The sequence below is a fragment of the Elephantulus edwardii genome, unplaced genomic scaffold (genome assembly GCF_000299155.1).
Source record: "Elephantulus edwardii isolate Elephantulus edwardi_28Jun2011 unplaced genomic scaffold, EleEdw1.0 scaffold00263, whole genome shotgun sequence".
NCBI lineage: Eukaryota > Metazoa > Chordata > Mammalia > Macroscelidea > Macroscelididae > Elephantulus > Elephantulus edwardii.
Window position 1 is genome coordinate 2,201,231 of NW_006400013.1, and position 22,081 is coordinate 2,223,311.

The 22,081-nt window shown below is 35.7% G+C and overlaps 1 protein-coding gene across 1 annotated transcript in view; it reads right to left on the reverse strand.

The window, feature by feature from the left end:
- Positions 1 to 22,081, reverse strand: part of HERC1 (HECT and RLD domain containing E3 ubiquitin protein ligase family member 1) — a 185,261-nt gene that overhangs the window by 100,497 nt on the left and 62,683 nt on the right. The window contains exons 24-29 of the mRNA XM_006899631.1: positions 15,636 to 15,687; positions 6,840 to 7,105; positions 4,294 to 4,509; positions 3,296 to 3,416; positions 2,842 to 3,079; positions 2,496 to 2,689 (exon numbers count right to left, since the gene is read on the reverse strand). Of these exons, the coding sequence (XP_006899693.1) occupies positions 2,496 to 2,689; positions 2,842 to 3,079; positions 3,296 to 3,416; positions 4,294 to 4,509; positions 6,840 to 7,105; positions 15,636 to 15,687 (1,087 nt within the window). The remainder of the gene's footprint in view (positions 1 to 2,495; positions 2,690 to 2,841; positions 3,080 to 3,295; positions 3,417 to 4,293; positions 4,510 to 6,839; positions 7,106 to 15,635; positions 15,688 to 22,081) is intronic.

Genomic DNA, 22,081 nt, shown 5'->3' on the forward strand with positions numbered 1-22,081 from the left:
CCCAGTTTGCTTCTCTCCTTGAAAAGCAAAAGAAAAACTCCTTCATTGGTACACAATCCCCACCCCCACCCCGCACATCCCCACTCCCACCCCAAGTATACTCCACTCTGCAACCCTCATTCCGGACTCTTATGATAACCATAATGCCCTAAAATATATTAATTTTAAACAATTCTCTCCCTCATCAGCTTCAATGCAGTGATCCCATATAGAGTATAATGCTCAAAGCAGACGTTTTTTAACTATTTAATCCAAACTACCATATATTCCTAAAGAGATGTTACTTTGGTTTGTCCATTGGCTTTGTTGTTTTTGTTGCTGTTAACTTTCTTTACTGCTTCAAAAAAGACAGCAGCCAAGAAATCCATATTCGGCAGTTACTTTCCTATGAAATGGACATCAGACAACATCAATAGGTCATCTCCAGAGGAGGGTACATCTCTGTTTTGTTGAAAATAGTCTTTGACAGGATGAAATTGGTAGGGACAGTTAGACAAAAAGCTAAGAACTCTTTATCACTCCTCCAGACAGTACCCTGTCTCTTCTATACTTAAAAGCTAAGCAAATATTCTTCAAATAGTAGTCCAAAGAATACACATTTTTAGCATGTCCCATGAAGCCACATATCTCACTCCAGGCTTGTTCCTATATGTTTCTTCCTAATTCAGTTCAAAGGCTACCTCTTATTGCTCAGAGGCAAACCCTGCTGGATGGCTTCTTGAATTTGTGCTGCTGAACTGAAACTGGGGACTGGGCTAATTCAGGAACTGTGCCTCAGGACTGCTGGGCTAAACCCTGGATTTGCATTTGGTGATATTCTTTGCTTCCCTTTCACTCTCCAACTTACTTCCCTAATAAACCCCATTCTCAGCACTACAGCTATGAATCTGTAAGTCAACAACAAATAAATGAGCTTTTTGCTGCTGCTGTGGCTCTAAAGGCAACGTGGGTTTGGGTTAAGGGCTCTTTATCTGCTTTCTGCTCTGGGGCAGTGAGGGGCTGTGCTATTCTCACTCTCTGAGGCCCTTTCAAGGGAGATGCTCATAGCCCTGTAAACCCATGTCCCATTTTATGCCCTCTAGACAAATGCATATTGATTGCATGTTTAATCCACTTTAGACAACAGAAGTTGGTATATATTTTTAAAGTTTAGTCATCATTCTTAGTTTCAGATGTTAGTACACAAATCTGAGCAACAGTTGCATTGACAGATCTTTCTTATATGCATGTAGACAAGATGTTATTGCTGACACCACCATCAGGCTGGAATTTGGAATATTCTTTTTGAAAGCAAATGTGATGTTATTCCTCTGCAAGTTGTCATTCTTGGCGTCGCAGACAACATGACCATCTGATTTAACATGGCCGGTATCAGTCCATTTCAGTTCACTAACACCTAGGATGTCCATCTTCCTGCATTCTATTTAACTTTTTATAAATTCCAATTTTCTAATTCATCCTTCTACATTCCATGTTCCAGTTACAAAGGACATTTTGTAGGTCAGCATTATAGGTCAGCATGCCATTATCAGTAAATGAAAACCTTCACTGGGTTAAAACTTTTTGTCCATCCATGCCGTTAAGGTCAATTCTGCTTGAAGGAGGCAGCTATTGACCAGTTACAGTTTGAGTGCTTTCCAGCATAAGACTCACCTTTCAGCATTCTATCTTTGAGAAGGTAATAATTTCAGATTTCTATTCCATAAATATAAGAGATTTGTACAGTAGTTCTTCTGCTTGGACTGTGACTTCTACAAAAACACAATGCCTGCTGTCGGTGAGTTGTTGTTGTTTTGTACCACAGAGTCAGAACTGACCCACAGCTGACCCTCCAGCAGGTTTTCAGAAGCAGTTAATTACACAGGAGAAAACTGCCCATCCTCCTCCCACAGAACACCTAGTGGCTTTGAACCATGTCCCTTTGGGATTGCAGCACAGCTCCTTGCCACTAGGCCACCAGAGTTTGCTGTCTGTGAGTAGATCACCATATTTCAGCAACCAAAATTTATGACTGCTGAATATGTTGAAGAATTTACTTAGTGACTAAGGAAAAGAGCAGTAAAGGAAGAAATGTAGCTCTTCTAATGATAATTCAGTTTCCTATCATAAAACCTTTGAGCTTGGGAGAACATTTAGGCCATACAGTAGTTAGACAGAGATGGTTTATCAGGATCCTACGTGAAGAAAATCTGACTTCCTCCGAGGCAATCTGGTAATAACATGGGGGAATCAGTCACCTGAACTTCTTCCTAGAAGCAGGATGCCAAGAAGAGACTAAACGTAGATGATGAGTAGAATGGTCATTGCATTTGTTTCAAAGGTAAGGAGACAGGGTCAGAAGCTCACTTAAATTATATGTATGTGGAGAGAAAAAGAGTTTATAAACAAACAGGCAAATAAAAATCTTGATGGAAGAAACCCTACATCTTAATAATATGTACACATTCGGGAGTCAATAAATGTAGGTAATAATGGAGAAAAGAGTTTAATGATACCTCTAAAATCTCTCTTCTCAGATTCTCCACCAGAGTCCACTTTTTTCCCTTCTTCTTCCCCCTCTTCTCCTTCCCCTTCTCCAAAAGACGCCATCAGAAGTACACCAGCTTGGGACAGCAGATTCTTCAACTGACTACACAGCAGATCCAGCAAGGACTGAACTACCTTGGGACTCAGTTTATCAGCGTAGGTTCTATGCAAAATGGGGGAGGAGTGAAAGTAAGTGGCACAGAGCCTAGATTAAACGTTATTTGAAATGCAGTAAGCAACTAAAAGGAAACAGATTATCAAAATGTATTAAAAAAATGCCCCATTCTGTTCTAACAAGGTATCTCCAGTGCTCACCCTGTTGTGATGGCAAGAATCTGGAGGAGTCTTGTACTGGCCACTTTCAAAGCTGTGCTCAGCTGGGAAACACCCGTCTTTGGCAGTAACTGAAGAGGTTGTCCTAGCATGGTGTCTGTACCACATAACTGCGACAGGACATTTAGCAAACCAGTAGAAATTGCCAAAGAAACATCCACTGGTTGATAATGCACACTTAGGGCGAAAACTGTAACCAAAAGTAGACGTTGCTGGGCTTCTGGGGGGAAAAAACCACACCTGAGTATCTTTTTCAAAATGAACAAAAGCATTGACAAAAATAAATAATTTTCCAAAATATAACGTAGTATGAAATGCTATTATGCTTTCAAATATTTATCCTTATCCTATAAAATAACCACAAAGATGTAACCATCTTGCATAAGCCCAGGTCAAAACATATCCTCTGTTTTATATTTGTAAGGAAATTACTCACCAATATGATGTTTGTTTGCTTGTAGGGCTCTCTCCAAGGTAGCAGACAACTGTTGATAGATCTTATGCACAGCCACCTGGATTTCAATCTGAATATTTCTTTTGGCTGCTCTGATTCCATCCTGGATTACATAGAAAAATTTACTTTTTTCTGTGAGAAATAATAATACCTCCTTGCCAAAAACAAGTAAGAGCATTTAACCCCTAGTTTGAGCAAGAGTCTTACAACTTTAAAAAAAAATTTATCTGGTGTATTCCAGCTTATGAATGTTTTAAATTTATTTTCAAATGCTTGATAATTACTACTTCTATAGTGTTTTTCTCCTCCATAAGGCATTTTTCATCTCTAACCATGGAAGATACTGGATAATGTAAAGGTAACACATTTGAAAAATTTATCAAAGGGATAAGAAACTAAATAAAATGATTAAATAAAAAATGTAAACACTTTAAAATCATCCTCCCAAACTCCAACTCTATTTCAATTTAAAATTTAAGAAAAGTGAGCCAGCCCCCCCAAAAAAAATCTACAACAGAATTATTGCTCACTTAATCCCAACTGCACTATTAGGAAATTAAACTACTGAGAGTTCCTAAAAATTTATTTGAACAGTTATCCCCCTAAGTGTCAATTGTAAGCATTATAAACTGATTTTGTAAAAAAGTCAGTTAAAATCTGAATACTGTTTGCCTTCCCTATCCACAGGTTCCACAACCCCAGAAGTACTCACAAATGAAAAAGCAATGAAGCAGTCAAAGCAAACCCCTAAAGGCACTGTAAGGTGCTATTTCTACACTATTTACATGGTCCTAAATATTAAAAGCAACCAGCTATTATTTAAAGTACATGAGAGAGGATGTGCACAGGTTTTATGTATGTATTATACCATTTTATGTAAAATACTTGAATACTCACTTATCTGGTCTCCATGGAATTCCTAGAACCAATGCCCCATGGATATTAAGGGATCATTGTCCCACAACAGGACTGCCACATACCTGATAGTGATGCAGTCGGCCACTCTCTCCTTTAGGTCCTGCATGTCCAACTGTGCCTAACCCAAAGCACCCTGCCAGGAACTGTAGCCTCACAGATGTAAGCAGTGTGGATGACTGGAAGCCTGAGCTTGACCTGCTTCCTCCCAGAGAGATGCTACCTTTTTCCTCCATTCCAGACAACAGAACAAGGATCTGGTGAAGTGCCTCTAAGCGAAGCTTGAGAAAAAGTGAAAGATACAGTTTTTAAGAGTAGTTTTTCACTAAACTCAAACATAAAGAAAATTCTTTCACAGACAAACTTATTATTCAGCACACAGTAAATTGTGACATTTCCTAGGAACCTATTTGATTTTAAGAAAAACTTTCATTTTGTTGATAATCCTTAAAATAAAAATGTATGTACTCTGTAAATAAAATTCATCAGCATAAAAGTGGGAGGACAGGCAATCTCCTCCCAGGCCATTTGCTGCCTCTGTAAACCCACTGGAGGGTCAGCTATGAGTCAGTTCCACATTGACACATAAGACCATCAACAATAAAAGTGGCTTGTATGAAGGGAAAAAGAAGTGTTGGGTGTGGAAGATTTTGTTTCAAGACTAGACTCTTCCAACTACTGTGAGGCCTTGAGAAAGTCACTTAATTTCCCGAATCTTAGTTGTATCATATGTATATGCAGCTCACGAGAAGATGGGGAGATATCAAAAGAATAAGGTAGCACTGTTATTTCATCCTTACTCTGCAGTAAAGTATATAGAATGAGCACTCAGAAATACAAGGAGTGCTTCTTATGAACTGGCACCAAATTCCCTGGGAGAACTTATCAGCAGTCCACCAGCCTATTTCTCAAAAAAAATTTTTAAAAGCATTTTTGATTTACAGAATAGTAAGAATTCTTGTATACCTTTCCTCTAATGTTAACATCTCGTAAAACCAGGATGCATGCATCAATCCTAAGGAATGAACACGGGTATATGCTATTAATTAAACCAAGTGCATTTTGCTAGTTTTCCCAAAATGCCCCCTTTTTTTCCCCAGGACACTACTTTCTCAGTCTTTCCCTGCATTTAATCAACTTAATATTTTTGAAGAGCTGCCCAGTATTTTGTAGACTATTTCCCCATTTGTGTTTGCCTCATCTCTGAATTGGGGTGTTGGAGAAGAGTAATGAATATCTCCAGGACTTCCAGAAGAACAAACAGGTACGTCTTGGAGAAGGTGCAGGCACAGTGCTCCTCAGAGGCAAAGATGACGAAGATGCATCTTACATACTTTAGACATGTTGCCAGAAGAGATTATTCCTTTGAGAGGGACATCACGCTTGGGATAGTGGAGAGGCAATGAAAGATAAGAAGATCCTCAATTAGGTGGGTTGCCACACTGACTGCAGTTTATTGGCCTGTGTCAGAGATTGTGAGGATGGTACACAACAGGTCAGGATTCAAATCTGTTGTTCATAGGGTTGTTATGAATAATACTCAACTTGACAGCACCTAACAACAACAACATTCCTTGGAAAGGGGAATCATGGTTGGAATGGCGGAGGGTCAGTGGAAGAAAGGAAGACTCAAGATATGGACTGACACAGTGATTGCTGCGATGGGCTCTGTGTCAGGGACAATAAGGATGGGGCAGGAATAGGACAGAGTTCAGACCGGTTGTTCACAGGGTCTCTATGAGTCTTATTCAACTTGATGGCACTTAACAAGAACATGCTCTCTCATGACTGGACTGTAGTCATGCATTTTTGGGGTAGAACATCACATGGTGAGAGCTCTTCTTAACACATTACATCAGGGAGTGCCTGATAGCTACATGACTTATCACTGGTGATGTTAATTTTTTTTTCTTTACTCTCAATCTTGGTTTTCTATTCTTTTTTTCTTTTTTTTTTGGTGCTGGTAATCTTGATAACTTGTTCAAGGTGATGCTTGCTAGATTTCTGCAATGCAAATGTATTCTTTTCCCCTATTTATACTCTGTGTGTATAAGCAAGTCATTATGTCCAATCCACACTCTAAAGGGTGGGTGAATTAAGCTCACTCTCCTGGAAAGAGTAGTCTCAAAGGTTTTGTTTACATATTAAAATCAAAATGATTAAAAAAAAAACTTTGCGAATGATACTTTGAGGCACTGTAATTTTAGTTTCTCCTTAAAGTTTAGCCCACTAATTCCAGCCTTCATCAGCAGGTGCTGTGTGCTGCATTTCTGCTGGGGGTTCTAATACAGCCCTTTCAAAATGAGATGGATGAGTCCACAGTCAGAACTTTGAATAGCACATTCCCACAGTCCCAGCCACGCTCGAGTTCCCCTACTTTCTAGGAGATAATGATAAATTTATGAGAAAAGGATCTTATTCCAAGAGATGGCAATAAAAAGATACTCTGTCCAATTCAAACAAAACTCTGTTTAGTTAAACAAAGCAACATCAAAAACCTCAGGTGAAAGGAAGGAATAAGCAAGGAAAAAAGGAGTAGTCTGTCCTAGAAATGAATATTCAGTGATTTCACAGAAGGTTCCAGAGTGCCCCACAAAGAGTAAACACTTACTTCTGCCCTTAGCTGCTGCTGTTCCATGGCAATGATGGAGGCCTGTGGGCTGGTAGACATACATTCCTCTGGTTCTTTAAAACCTGGGGCATTCCCCACATCTCCACTCACAAAGCTGACAACATTTTCAATCAAAGTGTGAACTCCCAAAGACTTGGTAAGATCAAAGTCAGATTCAAAGGAATAGGAGTTGTACAACCAGTCTCTGCTGTGTTTAAGGCGAGTCCAGGAGTCACTCAGGGATTCCAACTGACTGTGCATGAGACCTATATACAAAAAGAAAAAATCTGCATTAATGGCAACCAAAGAGAACAAACATTCTTAAACAAGGTGAGAGCTGAGCATTGTTACCATTACCAACTGGTGAAAATGGATACTTATATTTGGACATATGCATGCATTAAGTGAATCTGAGCAAAATGCTTTGGTAAAAAAACAAATAAAAACTAAAGCAATGTAAGAAAGTAAAGGAAAAGCCCTCTTTGATGTACCATTGTCTCTGTAAGTGCTTTAGCAACACACGGCCACAATTAAAAAAAGAAAAAAAAATTAGAAGCTGCTGTCAAAATGTTTAAACTCTCTGCAATTATTACACCAAACCATCACTGATGAACAAGAAGGAACTAGGCACTTGGACCACTGGTGGGAAGATCTCTCAATGTAAGAATTTAATCTGACTTAACACTATCATTGCAAAACATAAGGTAAGACTGCACATATCTATATTTATGCAATGAAACATTAGAAAAAAGGATATGGAAGGGCAAGTAAACATACACAGAAAAAGGAGACACATCTTTGAGTTTCATTAATACAAGGAACAGCCACTTTCACTGACTGTGTTTTGTGTATATTTACTATAAAGTATAATATTCATATATATTAATATATACTGATGAGTTGAGAATATATAAATCATAGATGAAACTAAGATTTTCTACAGTAAAATCTGTCAAGGTTAGAACCTATTTAAGGCAGAAACCTATCAGAGAAAGAAAAACAAATCTTTTTCTCTAGCAGAGAAAATGCTCTATAAGACTGGACCACGTTAAAGGTGGAAAACTTTCAAGACTCAGGAAAACAAAGTAGTCTTGTTGAGTTCCAGCTAGCACTGTGTAAAATGATGCCTACAGTTAAATTATTATTTTAGTATTTTAACATTACATGTGACACATATGGTATCACAATAGTTGTTGAATCCCATTAGTTTTGCCAGCGGGCATTTTCTAGGCTAAAATCTTTACCTGTAAACACCCCCCCCCAAAAAGCAACTGTTCAAGCCATTTGCAATTAGATTTAATAAAGATTAAAATGTTCAATTCTTGCACAGCTTGTGTTCTTGAATTTAATTGATATCAGGTACATGAACTAGATTAATTATAAGCTGGGTAGTCCAGGATACACTCTCATTATTGGTTCACTCATAGCCTTCTACATATTTGAATTTACATATTTGCTTATAACACACACTGTGAATAAGAACTAGAAAACAACAGTAACTAATCTATCCATTTGTTCTTCTTGCAAATTCCTTGCCTCCTCCTAGCTGAGGCAATCACCACATTTATGAGAGTTTATCATTCTCTTTCTGTAATACTGTTAAATACATAGCTTTTTGTTTTCATAAAATGAAAAATGTTTTAGTTCTTCACATTCTAAAATAGACTATCACTTAATGTAACCACTTAGGACATAAATTCTGTTAGCATTCATCTATATTATTGTGTGTAAGCATGTTTGTTTCAACAGTTGTAATATTCAGTTATGTGAATATACTAAATTTCTCCATTAGGAATGCAGAAGGTATCCAATAATATTTACAAGGCAAAAATTTAACTTGTTAAATAACTAAATAGAAAATATTTGGGACAATAACTACTTAAATAACAATTAATGCTCACAAGGAAAAACCCCAACTAAGTCATTAACAAATATAAAATTTCATTACATTTATTATTACTTATGGTATTGGTGACAGGGAAAATACAGGACTTTAAAATCTGCCATGAAAATTTATAAGGGGAAGCTATTATTATAAATTCAAACTAACTGCTGTTAAACCCTCCATCAGGTTTCCAGAGCCATGAATCTTCAGGAGAGGGAGTGTCTTTCCTAAGCGGAGCTTTAAGCTGCCTGATGTTTATGGCCTTTTCATCAGCTGTGCAGTGAAAACTACATCATTACAACTACATCATCAGAGCTCCTTTCATTATAAAGCAACCATGATATAAATTATATGCATTTTAGTACAATAATTTACAATGGTAAAATACACACGTGACTAGTCTACCTTTTATGTTTTTAAAGAAATTCACAAGATAAAAAGTTTTTCTGATAATCATCAATGTGGGAATTTTTTGAGATTATACAGTTTAATATTTTCCATATAAAATGAAGCAAAAGAGTAAACATTCAAAGATAGCACATCAAATAAATAATGTATTAAACTAAAAATGTTAAAGTCACTACAAACTTGAGGAAATATTATTTTTCTATTTTTTTAAGCATCCTAAATTTAGAATCTGGACTTATTCTTAACTGACATATTATAGTTTTTGTCTCCTTGCACTAAGGTTTGGGTTTTTTTTTTAAAAAAAAAATAGAATTTCTGAACTGTTTTCCAACTTAGAAATTATTTCCAAAATTAAAATACATAACTAAGCTACTGCTAGAGCCAGAGAACTATAAGAGACCTTAAGGATGATCAGATCCAATTTAATCCATTGAGGAAATGGAAATTTAAAGAAAATGACCCATCAAATTGACAACATGAATTCCTTAATTTTATGGGAGGTAGTTTTGCACATTCCTATTACTGTGTCAACTCACAAGTTACTAACCCATGGAAATGTCAATTGCTTGCCTACACAAAGGTTTAATCATGAAATACAATTAGAGAATTATCTTCATTTACACCAAAATATTCTGTAGAGTGGCTGACCAAATCTGAAGCTAAATCTTTTCTGAAATAAAAAGCAGAGATCAGCAAGCTTTCTCTGTGAGGGCAGACAGTAACTATTTTAGGCTTTGCAGTCCATACCACCTCTTATCACAGACTCAATTCTGCTGTTGTATAAAAGCAGCCAGAGACAATACATCAATAAATGAGCATAATTGGGTTCCAATAAAATCTTATTTACAAACAAGTGGCAGGCCAGATTTGGCTCACTGATCCACAAAATCTGTTAAAAGTTAATTTAAAGAATATAGCTTATTAGGTGAATGGCCCAAATAAAACTCTATATGAATAAATTACAAGAGCAGGAGAAACACTGCCTGAAGCATTAAAATGAATAAATAAAATAATTTAAATTAAAAAATCCAGTCTAACATTAAAAATACTTTGAAACACAAAAATTGATAGCATGGAAATGGGAAATGGAGAGATTCAAAATAAACGCAGAAATAAGCAACTAGTTTGTTCTGTGTTGTTTTATAGAAATCTAGGAAATATTATGCCTGAGAGCATATCTAAAATTTCTACAGCAAAATTGAGACTTGGCCCAATTCTTACTGACTGCTTAATTCAAAGTCACCTAGTATATTAAAAAAACATGTCCAACAATAAATTTTTTAGATTGTTTACTTGTCCTTGTAACTTTGGTTTTTAAATGAAACTTTTAAAATGAACATGGCAGAGCCGCAATACATACTTTATAGACCATAAAATATGTAGGCAAGCTAAAAGGGGAAAAAAATTAAACATGCCATCATGTACTTGCTTGAAGCTCTTCTTTTTTCTGGGGCTCAACTGGCCAAAAAGGAGTAAATACACTACCACACAAGATCAGAAGACAAAAGGAGAAATTTGATACAGGAGACAACATGTACATTTATTTGCTCTTCTTTCTTTCATAATTCTATTTGAAATGCATAAATAAAACTGCATTTCATCTATACATTTCACAACACAAGACACATGCTGCTAAATGTTTCCAGGATTATTCTAAAACAAAATCCTAACACTGTATTTGAAGACTTAGAAGAAGAAGAAGGAAAAAAAAACTTTATAGTATTTTAACTAATAAGATTCCTGATGTTGTTTCTTAAACTGATGCTTTGATAACCCAGACATTTTTTTATTCTATCAGTTATTCTGACTAAAATAAGAAATGGAAATCAAATATCTGCAAAAGATAATTTAAATCTATAAAGAGTAAGTTCAGTTTAAAACAATGATAGCAAATCTTTCACCTAAGTACAAAAATTGCAAAATATTTTGATAGGTTTTATCAAGAATTTTGACAGGATATTGTTATTTAAAGTTTGTATTCTTGAAGTGAACAATGAGTGCCATGCAATAAACAGTACATAAGTGCTTAATAAATGTGAATGTTATGCATCTTCTAGGAGATAAGAAGAAGTCTCTGTTTCATTTTAAAATAACTTACGATACATTTGGTTTTAGAATTTAGTTTTGATGACTTTAAGAACCTAAGCAAGAAGGTTGAACTAAATGAATCTGTTCATATTCCATTCTTACCATTCACTTTTTTGGACCAAATATTTTACTACTGAAAAACATTAACAAGACTGAAAGGAGAAGGAGCTGTTATGTTTGATCCGCATGAACCCTTGTGCCCTCAATGTCAAATAATCAATTTGTAGGCTACAGGCCTTATCAATAAGGAGTCTTCGAAAGCATTATTTTTGTTCTTGTTGATTGTCTTTGAATCTAGCACGACTTATAGCCATCCTATGACCAAAGGGCCTTGAAGCCCCTCTACAACTATCGACATTTATCAAAGTTCACAGAGTTTCTGGAGGCATGTTGTTTAAGAAGTGGATGCCACTCCTCCTTAGAACGTCTGAAAAATATACATACAATCATTAACTATCATTGATACAGCCAATTAATTTCTTTTTTTTTTAATTTTTTTTATTTTGTGTGCGTGTACCGTCAAATCAGATCTGACTGGTACAGGAGGATATTGCACCTCCTTCTCCGGCAGAGCGTCTGGTGGATTCGAACCGAGCCAATTAATTTCTATTAAAACAAAATAAACATCTCTTTTTTTACTGGTCTTGTCAGACTTAAAAAAATTCATAAAACCATGGAAATAAATGTAACTGACTATGGAAAAAAGTTTACATTTCATTTTCAAAATATTGGAAGAGGGTAGAGCAGCACATAGAAAAACTCTCACTTGGCTGGGTATTTGCTTGTCAGAAGATAAATGGAGACATTTCATACAGGAGGCAATGTTTGCATTTGCTTTTTAAATTTACATGGCTCAGATGAGACTCAGAAGAGCAGTCAAGTTTGAATGGTCCTAAATAGTTCTCAAATGTGGTATGGTCATCTGCTCAACTGACGATAGGTATATTATGGTTTATAGGATATGGCCCATATTTACAATATATAAGAAAAATATAGAATAGTTTATTTTAATATCTTTTAAGACAACAAAAAAAAGCCAAATAAATAAGCTGGGGGAAGGGCACCCACTTTGGATAGAGTTTTATATATTTAAAAATATTTTTCTACTGTAATTTTCCTTTTGAAGGAGAAAATCTATTATAACTAAATGAAGATGGAAACTGTAGATCTTCATTGTTTAATTCACAAATTCTAGGGTTTATAAATCTAAGACTGAAAAGTTTTTAAATTTTTTTTTTGTCCTTTCTAAAACAAAAACTACTCTATTTGCTTGTCATCAGTCTCTAAAAGCAAAACCATGAGCAAAAATGTTGCCTGGGAACACTAAAATGGAGTAACAACTAAATTATTATCACACTAAAAGACATAATGAAAATATAAATAAGCAGGATGTTTCCATATTGTATCTTCCCAAATGGGTCTGTCTCATTGCCGTCAAGCCAGAACCGACTCAGAACTGACCCCCCCCCCCCCCCACCCCACCGCAAGCAGGTTTCTGAAGCTGTAAATTGCACGGGAGGAGACTGCCCATCTTTCTTCTGAGAAGCCATTAGTGGATTTGAGTTTCCCCAGACCTGGCCTTTGGGTTAGCCAGAAAACTCGCTATGGATTACAATACCAGAGCTCCCTTTCTAAATGAGTAGTCTGGAAAAAAGAGAAAGCTTTACCCATTAGGTACTGTATATAGTTTCTCTGTTTTAAAAAATAAAAATTATGGCCAGTTTGGGAAAGAATGGTTATTGAAAAGCAAAATGTGGGTTAATGGCTCAAATTCATTTACATCTATTTAGCTATAAAACTATAGAAAATCCACAATAAGTATTTAAAAATTATTTTCATGTTATTTAAATGTGATATGTTCATCCCTCTGAATTCTATGTTGCTGATAATTCAACAAGAAAAAAGTCATTTTTCTCTTTTATTCCAAAGATATTACTTTATTACATACTTGGCTAATACTGGTTGCATCTCAAATTTATATTTCTGTATGCCTGATAAAGAGCTGAGAGGAAATGGTAATTTTAGTCAACAAACTTACTTATAAATGAAAATATAATTAGTATACAAGAAAGCTCCTCTTAGAGGCTGGAATCCTATGGTATTCAATCTGAAACCACTTTCTAAACCACTTTCTCTTTATCATCAAATGACAAATTAGTGTAACATTGACATTTCAGCAACAACACGAGCAAAACAGAAATTTAATTCCTAATGCAAGTGGTTAATTATGACAAATGAACTGGAAATTTTCAAATATAAAAGATAACTTTTATAAAGATACATTTTCAACCTAAAAGATATATATCTCACATTATACTATCACTTAAATTCTGATAGCACACATGATTTATAATCTTTTTAGAAACACAGCAGCTTTAATAAGTGTATATTTTCAAAAGATTTTTCAATAAAGAAAGCATCAGCTCTGATCTCTATCATTCCTAGTATTTTAAAAAAATCTTTCTATTATAACTAAAGAGTTAAAAACTCTCAAGTTAGAGATGTTCCAAAATTTCTTCTTGGAGTCAGAATGAAAATAAAACAAAACAACACATTGATGTGTATGTTTCTTTCTCTCATGTCTCAGGTTTCCCTCCTACTTGTTTTTCCTAAAAGAAAAACTCACCTTTCCACCAAGAAATCAAGAAAGAGAAGATTTTATTTTGTAATATAAGATATTTACTATGTAGGGTGTTAGCTAAAAAGTTGGCTTTTCTAGCCATGTTATCCTCTTCTGGTCTCCAGCTACCTTAATTGTAGATGCATGGTCTTGCAAATCATCAACAGTTGTGGGATTAGGATATGACAAAGAGTGCTTTCCACACCAGGCAGCAAGATTTGAGGGATACTGGAGTGAGACTCTGGTGACAGCGAGACTCTGGTGATGGGGTAGAGAGACTGTGGCATTGCTGTGGAGAAACTGTGGCAAAGTGTAAACAGAGGAGCTCTGAGAGAAAGGCCACAGTTAGAGGCTGCTATTCTTGCCAGATGATGGAAGGAAAAGCTGATTGTTGGACAGAAACTGGAGCCTGGGTTAATTGAGGAATTGTGCCTTGGGACTGCTGGACTAAACCTAGAATTGCATTGGGTGATACTCTTTGTCTCTCCCATTCTCTAACGTATTTCCCTAATAAATCCCACTCTTGGTACTACAGTCTGTGAGTCAACAATATTAAACAAATCTCTTGCTGCTTATTTGGCTCTAAAGGCATCATGAGGCTGAGCTGAGCTCTTTATGTGCTTTCTGCTCTGGGGCAGTGAGAAGCTGTGCTATTCGTACTCCTTCTGGCCATTTCAGAGAGAAGCTCTTGGCCTAGTGCCCTCATGTCCCATTTTCTGCTCTCTAGGTAGAATCATAGAATTCCTTTTCCCTTGCAGGCATTTAGAAACCTGCCAATACTGGCAATTTTTAACATTTCAAATTTTCTTATCCACAGCATGAATAAATTTAGTAAAAGTGTTTTCTAACAAAGAATAATATTCTGCAACTTTTTAGTTACCCTTTGATTTACATTCTCTAATTGCTGCTCTTACCTTCTATTCATGTATAAAACCAAGAGTTAACTACAGTATTTAAGGGAAAACTCTCCAAAATAATCATCAGTTCATCACCTACATGCTGTATTTTCTTTTTTTTAATTTTTAAAAAATTTTTATTGTATTGTTTTTATGTGTACCGTCAAATCAGATCTGATTGGTACAGGAGGAGATTGTCCCCTCCTTCTCCAGCAGAGCATCTGGTGGATTCAAACCACGTACCTCTGGGATTGCAGTGCAGCATCTTGCCACTAGGCCACCAGAGCTTCCTTCACATGCTGTATTTTCAAAAGTCAAGAAAGAAAAACTTGAGGACGACCAGTTTGAAAATGTGTGTATCTATGTACGGAGGCCACCAGTATTCAGAATAGCCTGGAAAGCAACTGATTTTTGTGTGTATGTGAGGAAAAGAGGTGGCTAAGGTCAAAAGAAGTTTTCCCTGTAACATTATTTAAACTACCAATTCACTGCTATCAAATCATAGACCCAGTTTATAGCTGAACTCATACTTAAAAATCACCTGGAGGAGAATGCTCATCTTTCTCCCAAGGTAGATTTGAACCGCCAGAGAGGTGCCACCTTTGGGTTAGCAGCACAATATCCAATGAACTACAGTACTATTTACGGTATAGTAAATATATTAAAAAGCTAAAATTTATGTTGAATTATGCATACAAATTTCAAGAAATGCACTATTTGTGAAAATCCCTACAATTTTTTTTAAAAGTCCAAAATATGACCAACAGAAACAGAACTGATTATTTCTAGATTATAGAAGCACATATGAAGAAAAGTCTCAAATCAAATACATCAAGTATCTTTTTTTTATAAATGACTGCTTACTTTTGGTAAATATTTGGTGTGTTCTGAAGACTCACCTCTCTTCCTGTGCGATGATGCCAAGTCCAAATCAACATTTCGTCTCCCACTCTATTAAATGCAAATACATAAATACTGAGTTATGAAAATATTTTCAATTTAAGATTAAAGTGTTAAAATAAAAATCATTACAGTGATGTCCTACTTATCAAGTAGTCAGACTAACAAAGTTCCATTTTCCAACATTATTTTTTTTATTTATCTTCACTTCCCTTTCTTTCCAAAACTCCCAAAAACTGTGACTAAGAGGAGATGTTGACAAATCCATTATCAAGAAAAAAAAAACCCACATCGTTTTAGACTCGTATTATTTTAAAAAGAGTTTTTAAAGGTTTTCAAAGACAAAGAAATCTAAAGCAGTCAAAGTTCAGGCAGTATAACGAAACACAATGAAAATTTTCAGGTAGAAAGAAACTCTAATTTTACGCGTATTTTCTGGAAATTTCATATATATAATTTTCTACTTTGCCATAAATAAGGCTAACAATGCACAAACCACATGTGACTAAATTTTATGCAAATACTTAATATTATGTCTTAGCCATTTCAGTTGCACTCTTTCACAGTCAGAAAAGGTAGTGTTAAAGGGAAATAGCAGAGCTGACAAAACAGCTCCTTAAGGAAATGTCAGTGAAGAAAATCTTTACCTGGTCATGCATATAGGCATATATATACCTATGAGAGAAATATTTTCTCTTATACATGCACCCATGCATAGACACACATCCCAACATAATTAAGTATGTTAGGACATTTGTGACAGATAAAATAGACCTGGTTATACAATAGTTCTGAAGGCATCCTTGTGTCATTTTCATTACATATAATTCCATCATAAGGACTCATCAAAGAAATCTCAGGCTTAGAAACAGAAATCTATGTTTCTCTTGAACAGCTGGTATATTTTTTAGACACTATAAATCATGTAACTTACTGTACTATTCTGTGTTTCCTGTTTGCCTTGGCTTTTTAAAATATTTAGCACCAAACATGTAGCCTACCTCTAAAAATGTTTATTGATATAGGACATCACAAGATATACAATGATGTGTATATTCTAGTCCTCTCAGATTCTCCACTAACTCATTCATCTAATTTATCCTCTTTATTTTTTTAAGCTAAAACAAAACCTTTGAGATAATAATGGGACTAGATTAGCACAATGCAGAAAGAAATGATGATGATTTACAACCGCTGCTGATACAATATTTCAACTGAGGTTTAGAATTCACTGTCCACTAAAACAGGGAAGTAAATAACACGTACTACTTATTATTTTCACACACACAATGCCATCAAGTCAGAACTGATTCATAGCTTACTCTTGAGCAAGCAGGTTTTCTGAGGGTGTAAACCACACAAGAAGAGATTGCCCATTTTCTCCCATAGAGTAGTTGGTGAGTTCAGACTGCCTGCCTTTGGGTTGGCAGCAAAACTCCCAACCAATTAGGCTACCAGAGCTCCCTAAATTCAAACATGCTGCCATCAATTCAGGTCAAGCCAATCATTGATGACCCTGCAGTGGCTTTTTGGAGGCTGTAAATGGCACAGCATCTTTCTCCCTCAGAGAGGCTGGTGGGTTCCAACCGCCAGAGATGAAGCCTTTGGGTGAGCAATCCAACTTCCTGCTGACTGGACCACCAGAACTGTGGCTTGTTAACTTCAGAAATTTTAAAAATTAATTAATTAACAATTCAGCTTTTGTTTGGTTTTTAAATGACGGTTAACTTCAGTCATTTTTAAAAAGCATTTCAATCACTAACAATTCAAGATAAATGGGGCATTATTAGATATTAAGGATAGGAATAGTATTATTAAATAACTTTATACAGTACAGATGGGTAACATATTTTAGGGTAGTCAAAGTAGTCTCACTTTTACACTTCTTCATCAAGCCCAGGCTGGTTGAAACTCAACCCAAAATCCAAGTCTTTATCTTCAAATGAATCTGTGCTCTTTCTAGTTCTTACATTTTCTACTTAATTATGCTATTATTCTTTTAAACATTTCAGAAGAAAAGATGATCAAAAGTCAGATTCTGTTAAAAAAACATGTTTCTTAATATTTTAAAATGAATCTTAGCAGTTACTAGGTTAAGTCCTGGTCTACTGATCTGTCATTACCATTTATAATTTTCAAAATGTTTTGAAGTCATATTACTGAACTTGCAACCCAGCTGGAACAAATATAAAAATCCAGTGGAGGGTCATATATGAGTTCTGACTTGACAGCATATAATAATAACAATATTATATCCACAGTGGATATATAAAATAATAATAAAATATATAAAATCTGTAATGGAGATAAAAGTAGAGGATAGAAAAATTAAATATCTTGTCTCAGGTCAACATCCATAGTGAATCAAAATTATTTTAAATTAGATTCATTGTGTGTGTATACAGTATACGAAACATTAGGCAGTGGGTATCAGAGCCATTAGAAAAAACAAACTAGACCTGTAGAAACTGAAAATTAGTAAGACATAAATAAGTTCAAATGAAACAAATAATACATAATTTACTAGCGGTATTGTGAAGAACCCCGGCGGTGTAGAGCAATGTATGTTGAGCTGCTAACAAGTCCACCTGTAAGCTCAGTGGAAAAAAGACAGTCCTTTGATAGAGGGTCTATATGGCACAACTGCTATGCAAATAAAGATTTATTTTAAGTAAGAAATCTTGGAAAACTTTTGTAAAAGGTGAGATGTTAACTAGTAATTCAAGGAGAGACAAGACTTCAACAAGGAAACCATAGAGAAGAACAATTCAGTTAAGAACGCATGAGCAAAAAAAGCTTCTAGAGCTCTGTCAAGGTCTGGCAGATGGATGGCTGTCGTTGCTACGTGCCATCAAGTCAACTGTAACTCATAGTGATGCTATGAACAACAAATATGAACCCTGCTCTATCAGGCACCATCTTAGCATCTCTGGAATATTCTACTCACTGTTACAGTTACTATGTGAATCTACTTTAGTGAGGGTATTCTCTCAAGTACTGGTTCCTTCCTCCTGAATATATATGCCCAAAATAAGTAAAATGAAGTTTCATCATCCCTGCTTCTAAAGAGCACCCTTGTTGCATTTCCTTCAAGATAGATTTGTTTGTTCTTTGGAAGTTCATGGTATATTCAATACACTCCACGAACCTCGCAATTCAAAGGCAATTCTTCTGTCTTCCATAGTCATTGTTCACCTTTCAGATACCCAAGAAGCTTATGAAAATACCACGGCTTGGATCAGGTGCACCTTAGTCTTTATACTAAAACTGTTGATCTTTAGCACTTTGGAGAGGTTTTTGACAGCAGATTTCCCCCGCAAAACGTCTTTTATTTCCTGACTGCTACTACTATGGGTACTGACTATGGATCCAAGTAAAATGAAATCACCGACAATGTCAATCTTTTCTCTATCTATCACGATGTTGCCTACTGGTTCAGTGGTGAAGATTTTTGTTTTCTTGTTGTTGAGATGTAAAGCCATATTGAAGGGTGCAGTCATTTTCTGCCATAATTGCTTCAAGTCTTCCTCATTTTCTGCAAGCAAGGTTGTGTCTCTGCATTAATACAGCTTGTTAATGAGTCTTCCTCTAATCCTGATGTTTTGTTTTTCTTCATATATTCCAACTTCTAGAATTATTTGCTGACTCTATAGTTTGAATAAGTATGGAGAAAGGATATAGGACTGACACATACTTTTCCTGATTTTACAGATTCTTTCAAAGGAAAACTCCAAAAGCAGGTAAGTAACATTTCCTAGAAACTTGGATTTCTCAACAGGCAATGCAGAGTCTCTGAGTTTCTCTGAGCAGGAAGAAAGAATGACCAGTTAGTGTTTTGTTGATCTTGTTGCTGCCGTGTGTATGTGTCTGTGTGTGAGTGTCTGAAAAACTCATTGGGAGCAGTGTGTAAGGAATGACTCTGGAAAGAAGTAGGTAGATCAGCTGGAAAACTACCAGTCTACAAAGGTAATAAAATCCTGACAAAGAGCAAGAAAAAAATGAATGAGCACAAAAATTCTGCTGAGACTAACCAGTCCTTCAGTTAAAAAATAATAGTAGTACTTTTTTTTTTAACAGCCTATTATGTGCCAGGGACTACTACAGATCTTTGAGATATGGTAACAAATGAAACAGAAAAAAACCTGCCAGCAAAGAGGTAATTTATTAGTGTTATTAGTGTAGGCTGACAGAACTTATCAATAAATATAGTAAGTAAATCTTATATGAGTATATGCTATAGGGAACAAAGAGCAAAGAAAGATGGACAGAGGGTATGCAGAGGAGAGGAAAGGTACAATTTTAAACAGATTGTCAGGATATCCCCGTTTTAAAAAACGGCATCAGAACTTTTCCAAGTTCTTCAATTTTTTTTTTACTCTAAGTTCTCAATATTTTTAAGAACATCACCTTGAAGAAGATGAGGGAATTACCTGTGCAGAAAAGAGTATCCAGGAAGAAGAAACAGCCTTATTTCTTCTTCAGGGGAACCCACTTGTTATGTTAATGGAACTGTCAAAAAGCCCATGTGACAACAGGAGGGTCATTAGAAAGGACAGAAGGGCAAGAAGAGTTGCAGTGGGGTGGGCTAGTTCACATAGAGCCCATTAGGCGGTTAGGTTCTGCTCTCAGGAAAAGTGAAGTCACTGGAGGATTTTGAGCAAAGAAGTGCAATATATAATTTTTAATTTATTCTCATTAGTCTTTACTAACTGAATATTTAATAATTACCTAACTATTTTCAGAAATTGAGACCTTCATGATATAAGCTCTGCAGAATTAACATTTGTAACTTCACTGAACTGTGTTTGTCAATTATCGTAAGATTATGGGGTTGATAATGAAATGAAATGGTTGGAAAAATAAGTGAACTGAGAGGAAACTGAGTAGACTGTAGGACTAGTAGCATGAAGAGGGCAGAGAGATGGTAACGGACAAGTAGTAACTGAGGAAAAATAGACAAAGGCATCATGACGCAATGAAACCTGCTTGAAGACACTGCTTAACTTTATTTAGCCAACAAATTGATTTTTCTTGGAAGGTTCTTTTAAATAACAGCTTTATGTTTACAAAATACTTTAGATTTTTTTAAAAAAATTTCCATCTATAAGCTTAATTCGTTTAATAAAGGAATTTCAGTTCTAAAAATGGGGCTCATTGACTAATCAGTCCAAAATCTCAGAATTTCTTTTTTTATTATAGAGTGTGTGAGTGTGTGTGTGTGTGTGTGTGTGTGTGTGTACCATCAAATTGGATCTGACTGGTACAGGAGGAGACTGTCCCTCCTTTCCTGGCAGAGCATCTGGTGGATTCGAACCGTGCACCTCTGGGATTGCAGTGCAGCTTCTTGCCACTAGGCCACCAGAGCTCCCCTCAGAATTTCTTTTTTACCTGTCCCCTGATATGGCCAACATCTCACAGTCTTTCAGCAGCTGATTCAGGGCCAGCACCCAAATCTGACATATAGACATATACATAACAGCACTGCTGTCCTCCTTTCAGACAATGGAACATCATAGTCTAGAGAGGTCCAGGCACACACAACATCATACATAAGGCAGAGACACAACCCAAACAAAAATCCAGCTATCAACTCCAAGTCCAAAGCACTCTGAAATCTTGACAGGTAATTATTTTACCTTGACTGGAGCACACATTATTTCCTACTTCTTACATAAATTAGTACCTCACCTATTGTGATTTCTACTCTAAATGCCTAAATGTCTGTCATCCATGTTCTCGGGCTTTTTTTGGCAAGTAATTGAGAATTAGAGTAAGACTAAGAAAGCAGAAAGATTATAAGTAAAAGAGGTAGAAATACTTTAAATGTATTATTCTTGTGAAATGTAGAAGATAGGAACAAGATAGGAAGTAGGGCAAACAGTCTGGAGGCTTCTGCATCATTTCAGGCAAAAGAGAAAGAAGAATTTAAAAACAGCCAATGCTGGAGAGATGGAGGCAGGAGGACAAACTGGAAAACCCACTTAACAGTTCAATTTTCAAGTCTGGGTGACCAACTGCATTAAAGAGGTGAGAGAAATGCAAAGATAAGGAGATAAGACAGAAAAGTAAAGAAGGATGACCCCAGGTTTCTAGTCTGGGTAGACAGTATTATCTGCTAAGACAGAGAATATGAAAGAAGTCAGTCTGGGAGAAAGTTCAGTTCATTTCCAGGTAAGTTAAGATTAGGTTAACCCAGTATATTTATGTAGAATGTTCATTAAGGAATCAGATCTATGAATCTGTTGTTTAGGAAGAAGTTAAGACTAAAGATAGAAATTCGAGTCATTAACATATTGGTGATAAATATCTATATAATAAAATCATTTCTTTTAAAATGCTCTTTTATAAGATTTATATGTCTAAAATAAAGATATATGGCTTACTCTAACCAAAGTCTATGCAGCTATACCTTGAAAGCAAACACCTTCTTTACTGAATCTAGGAA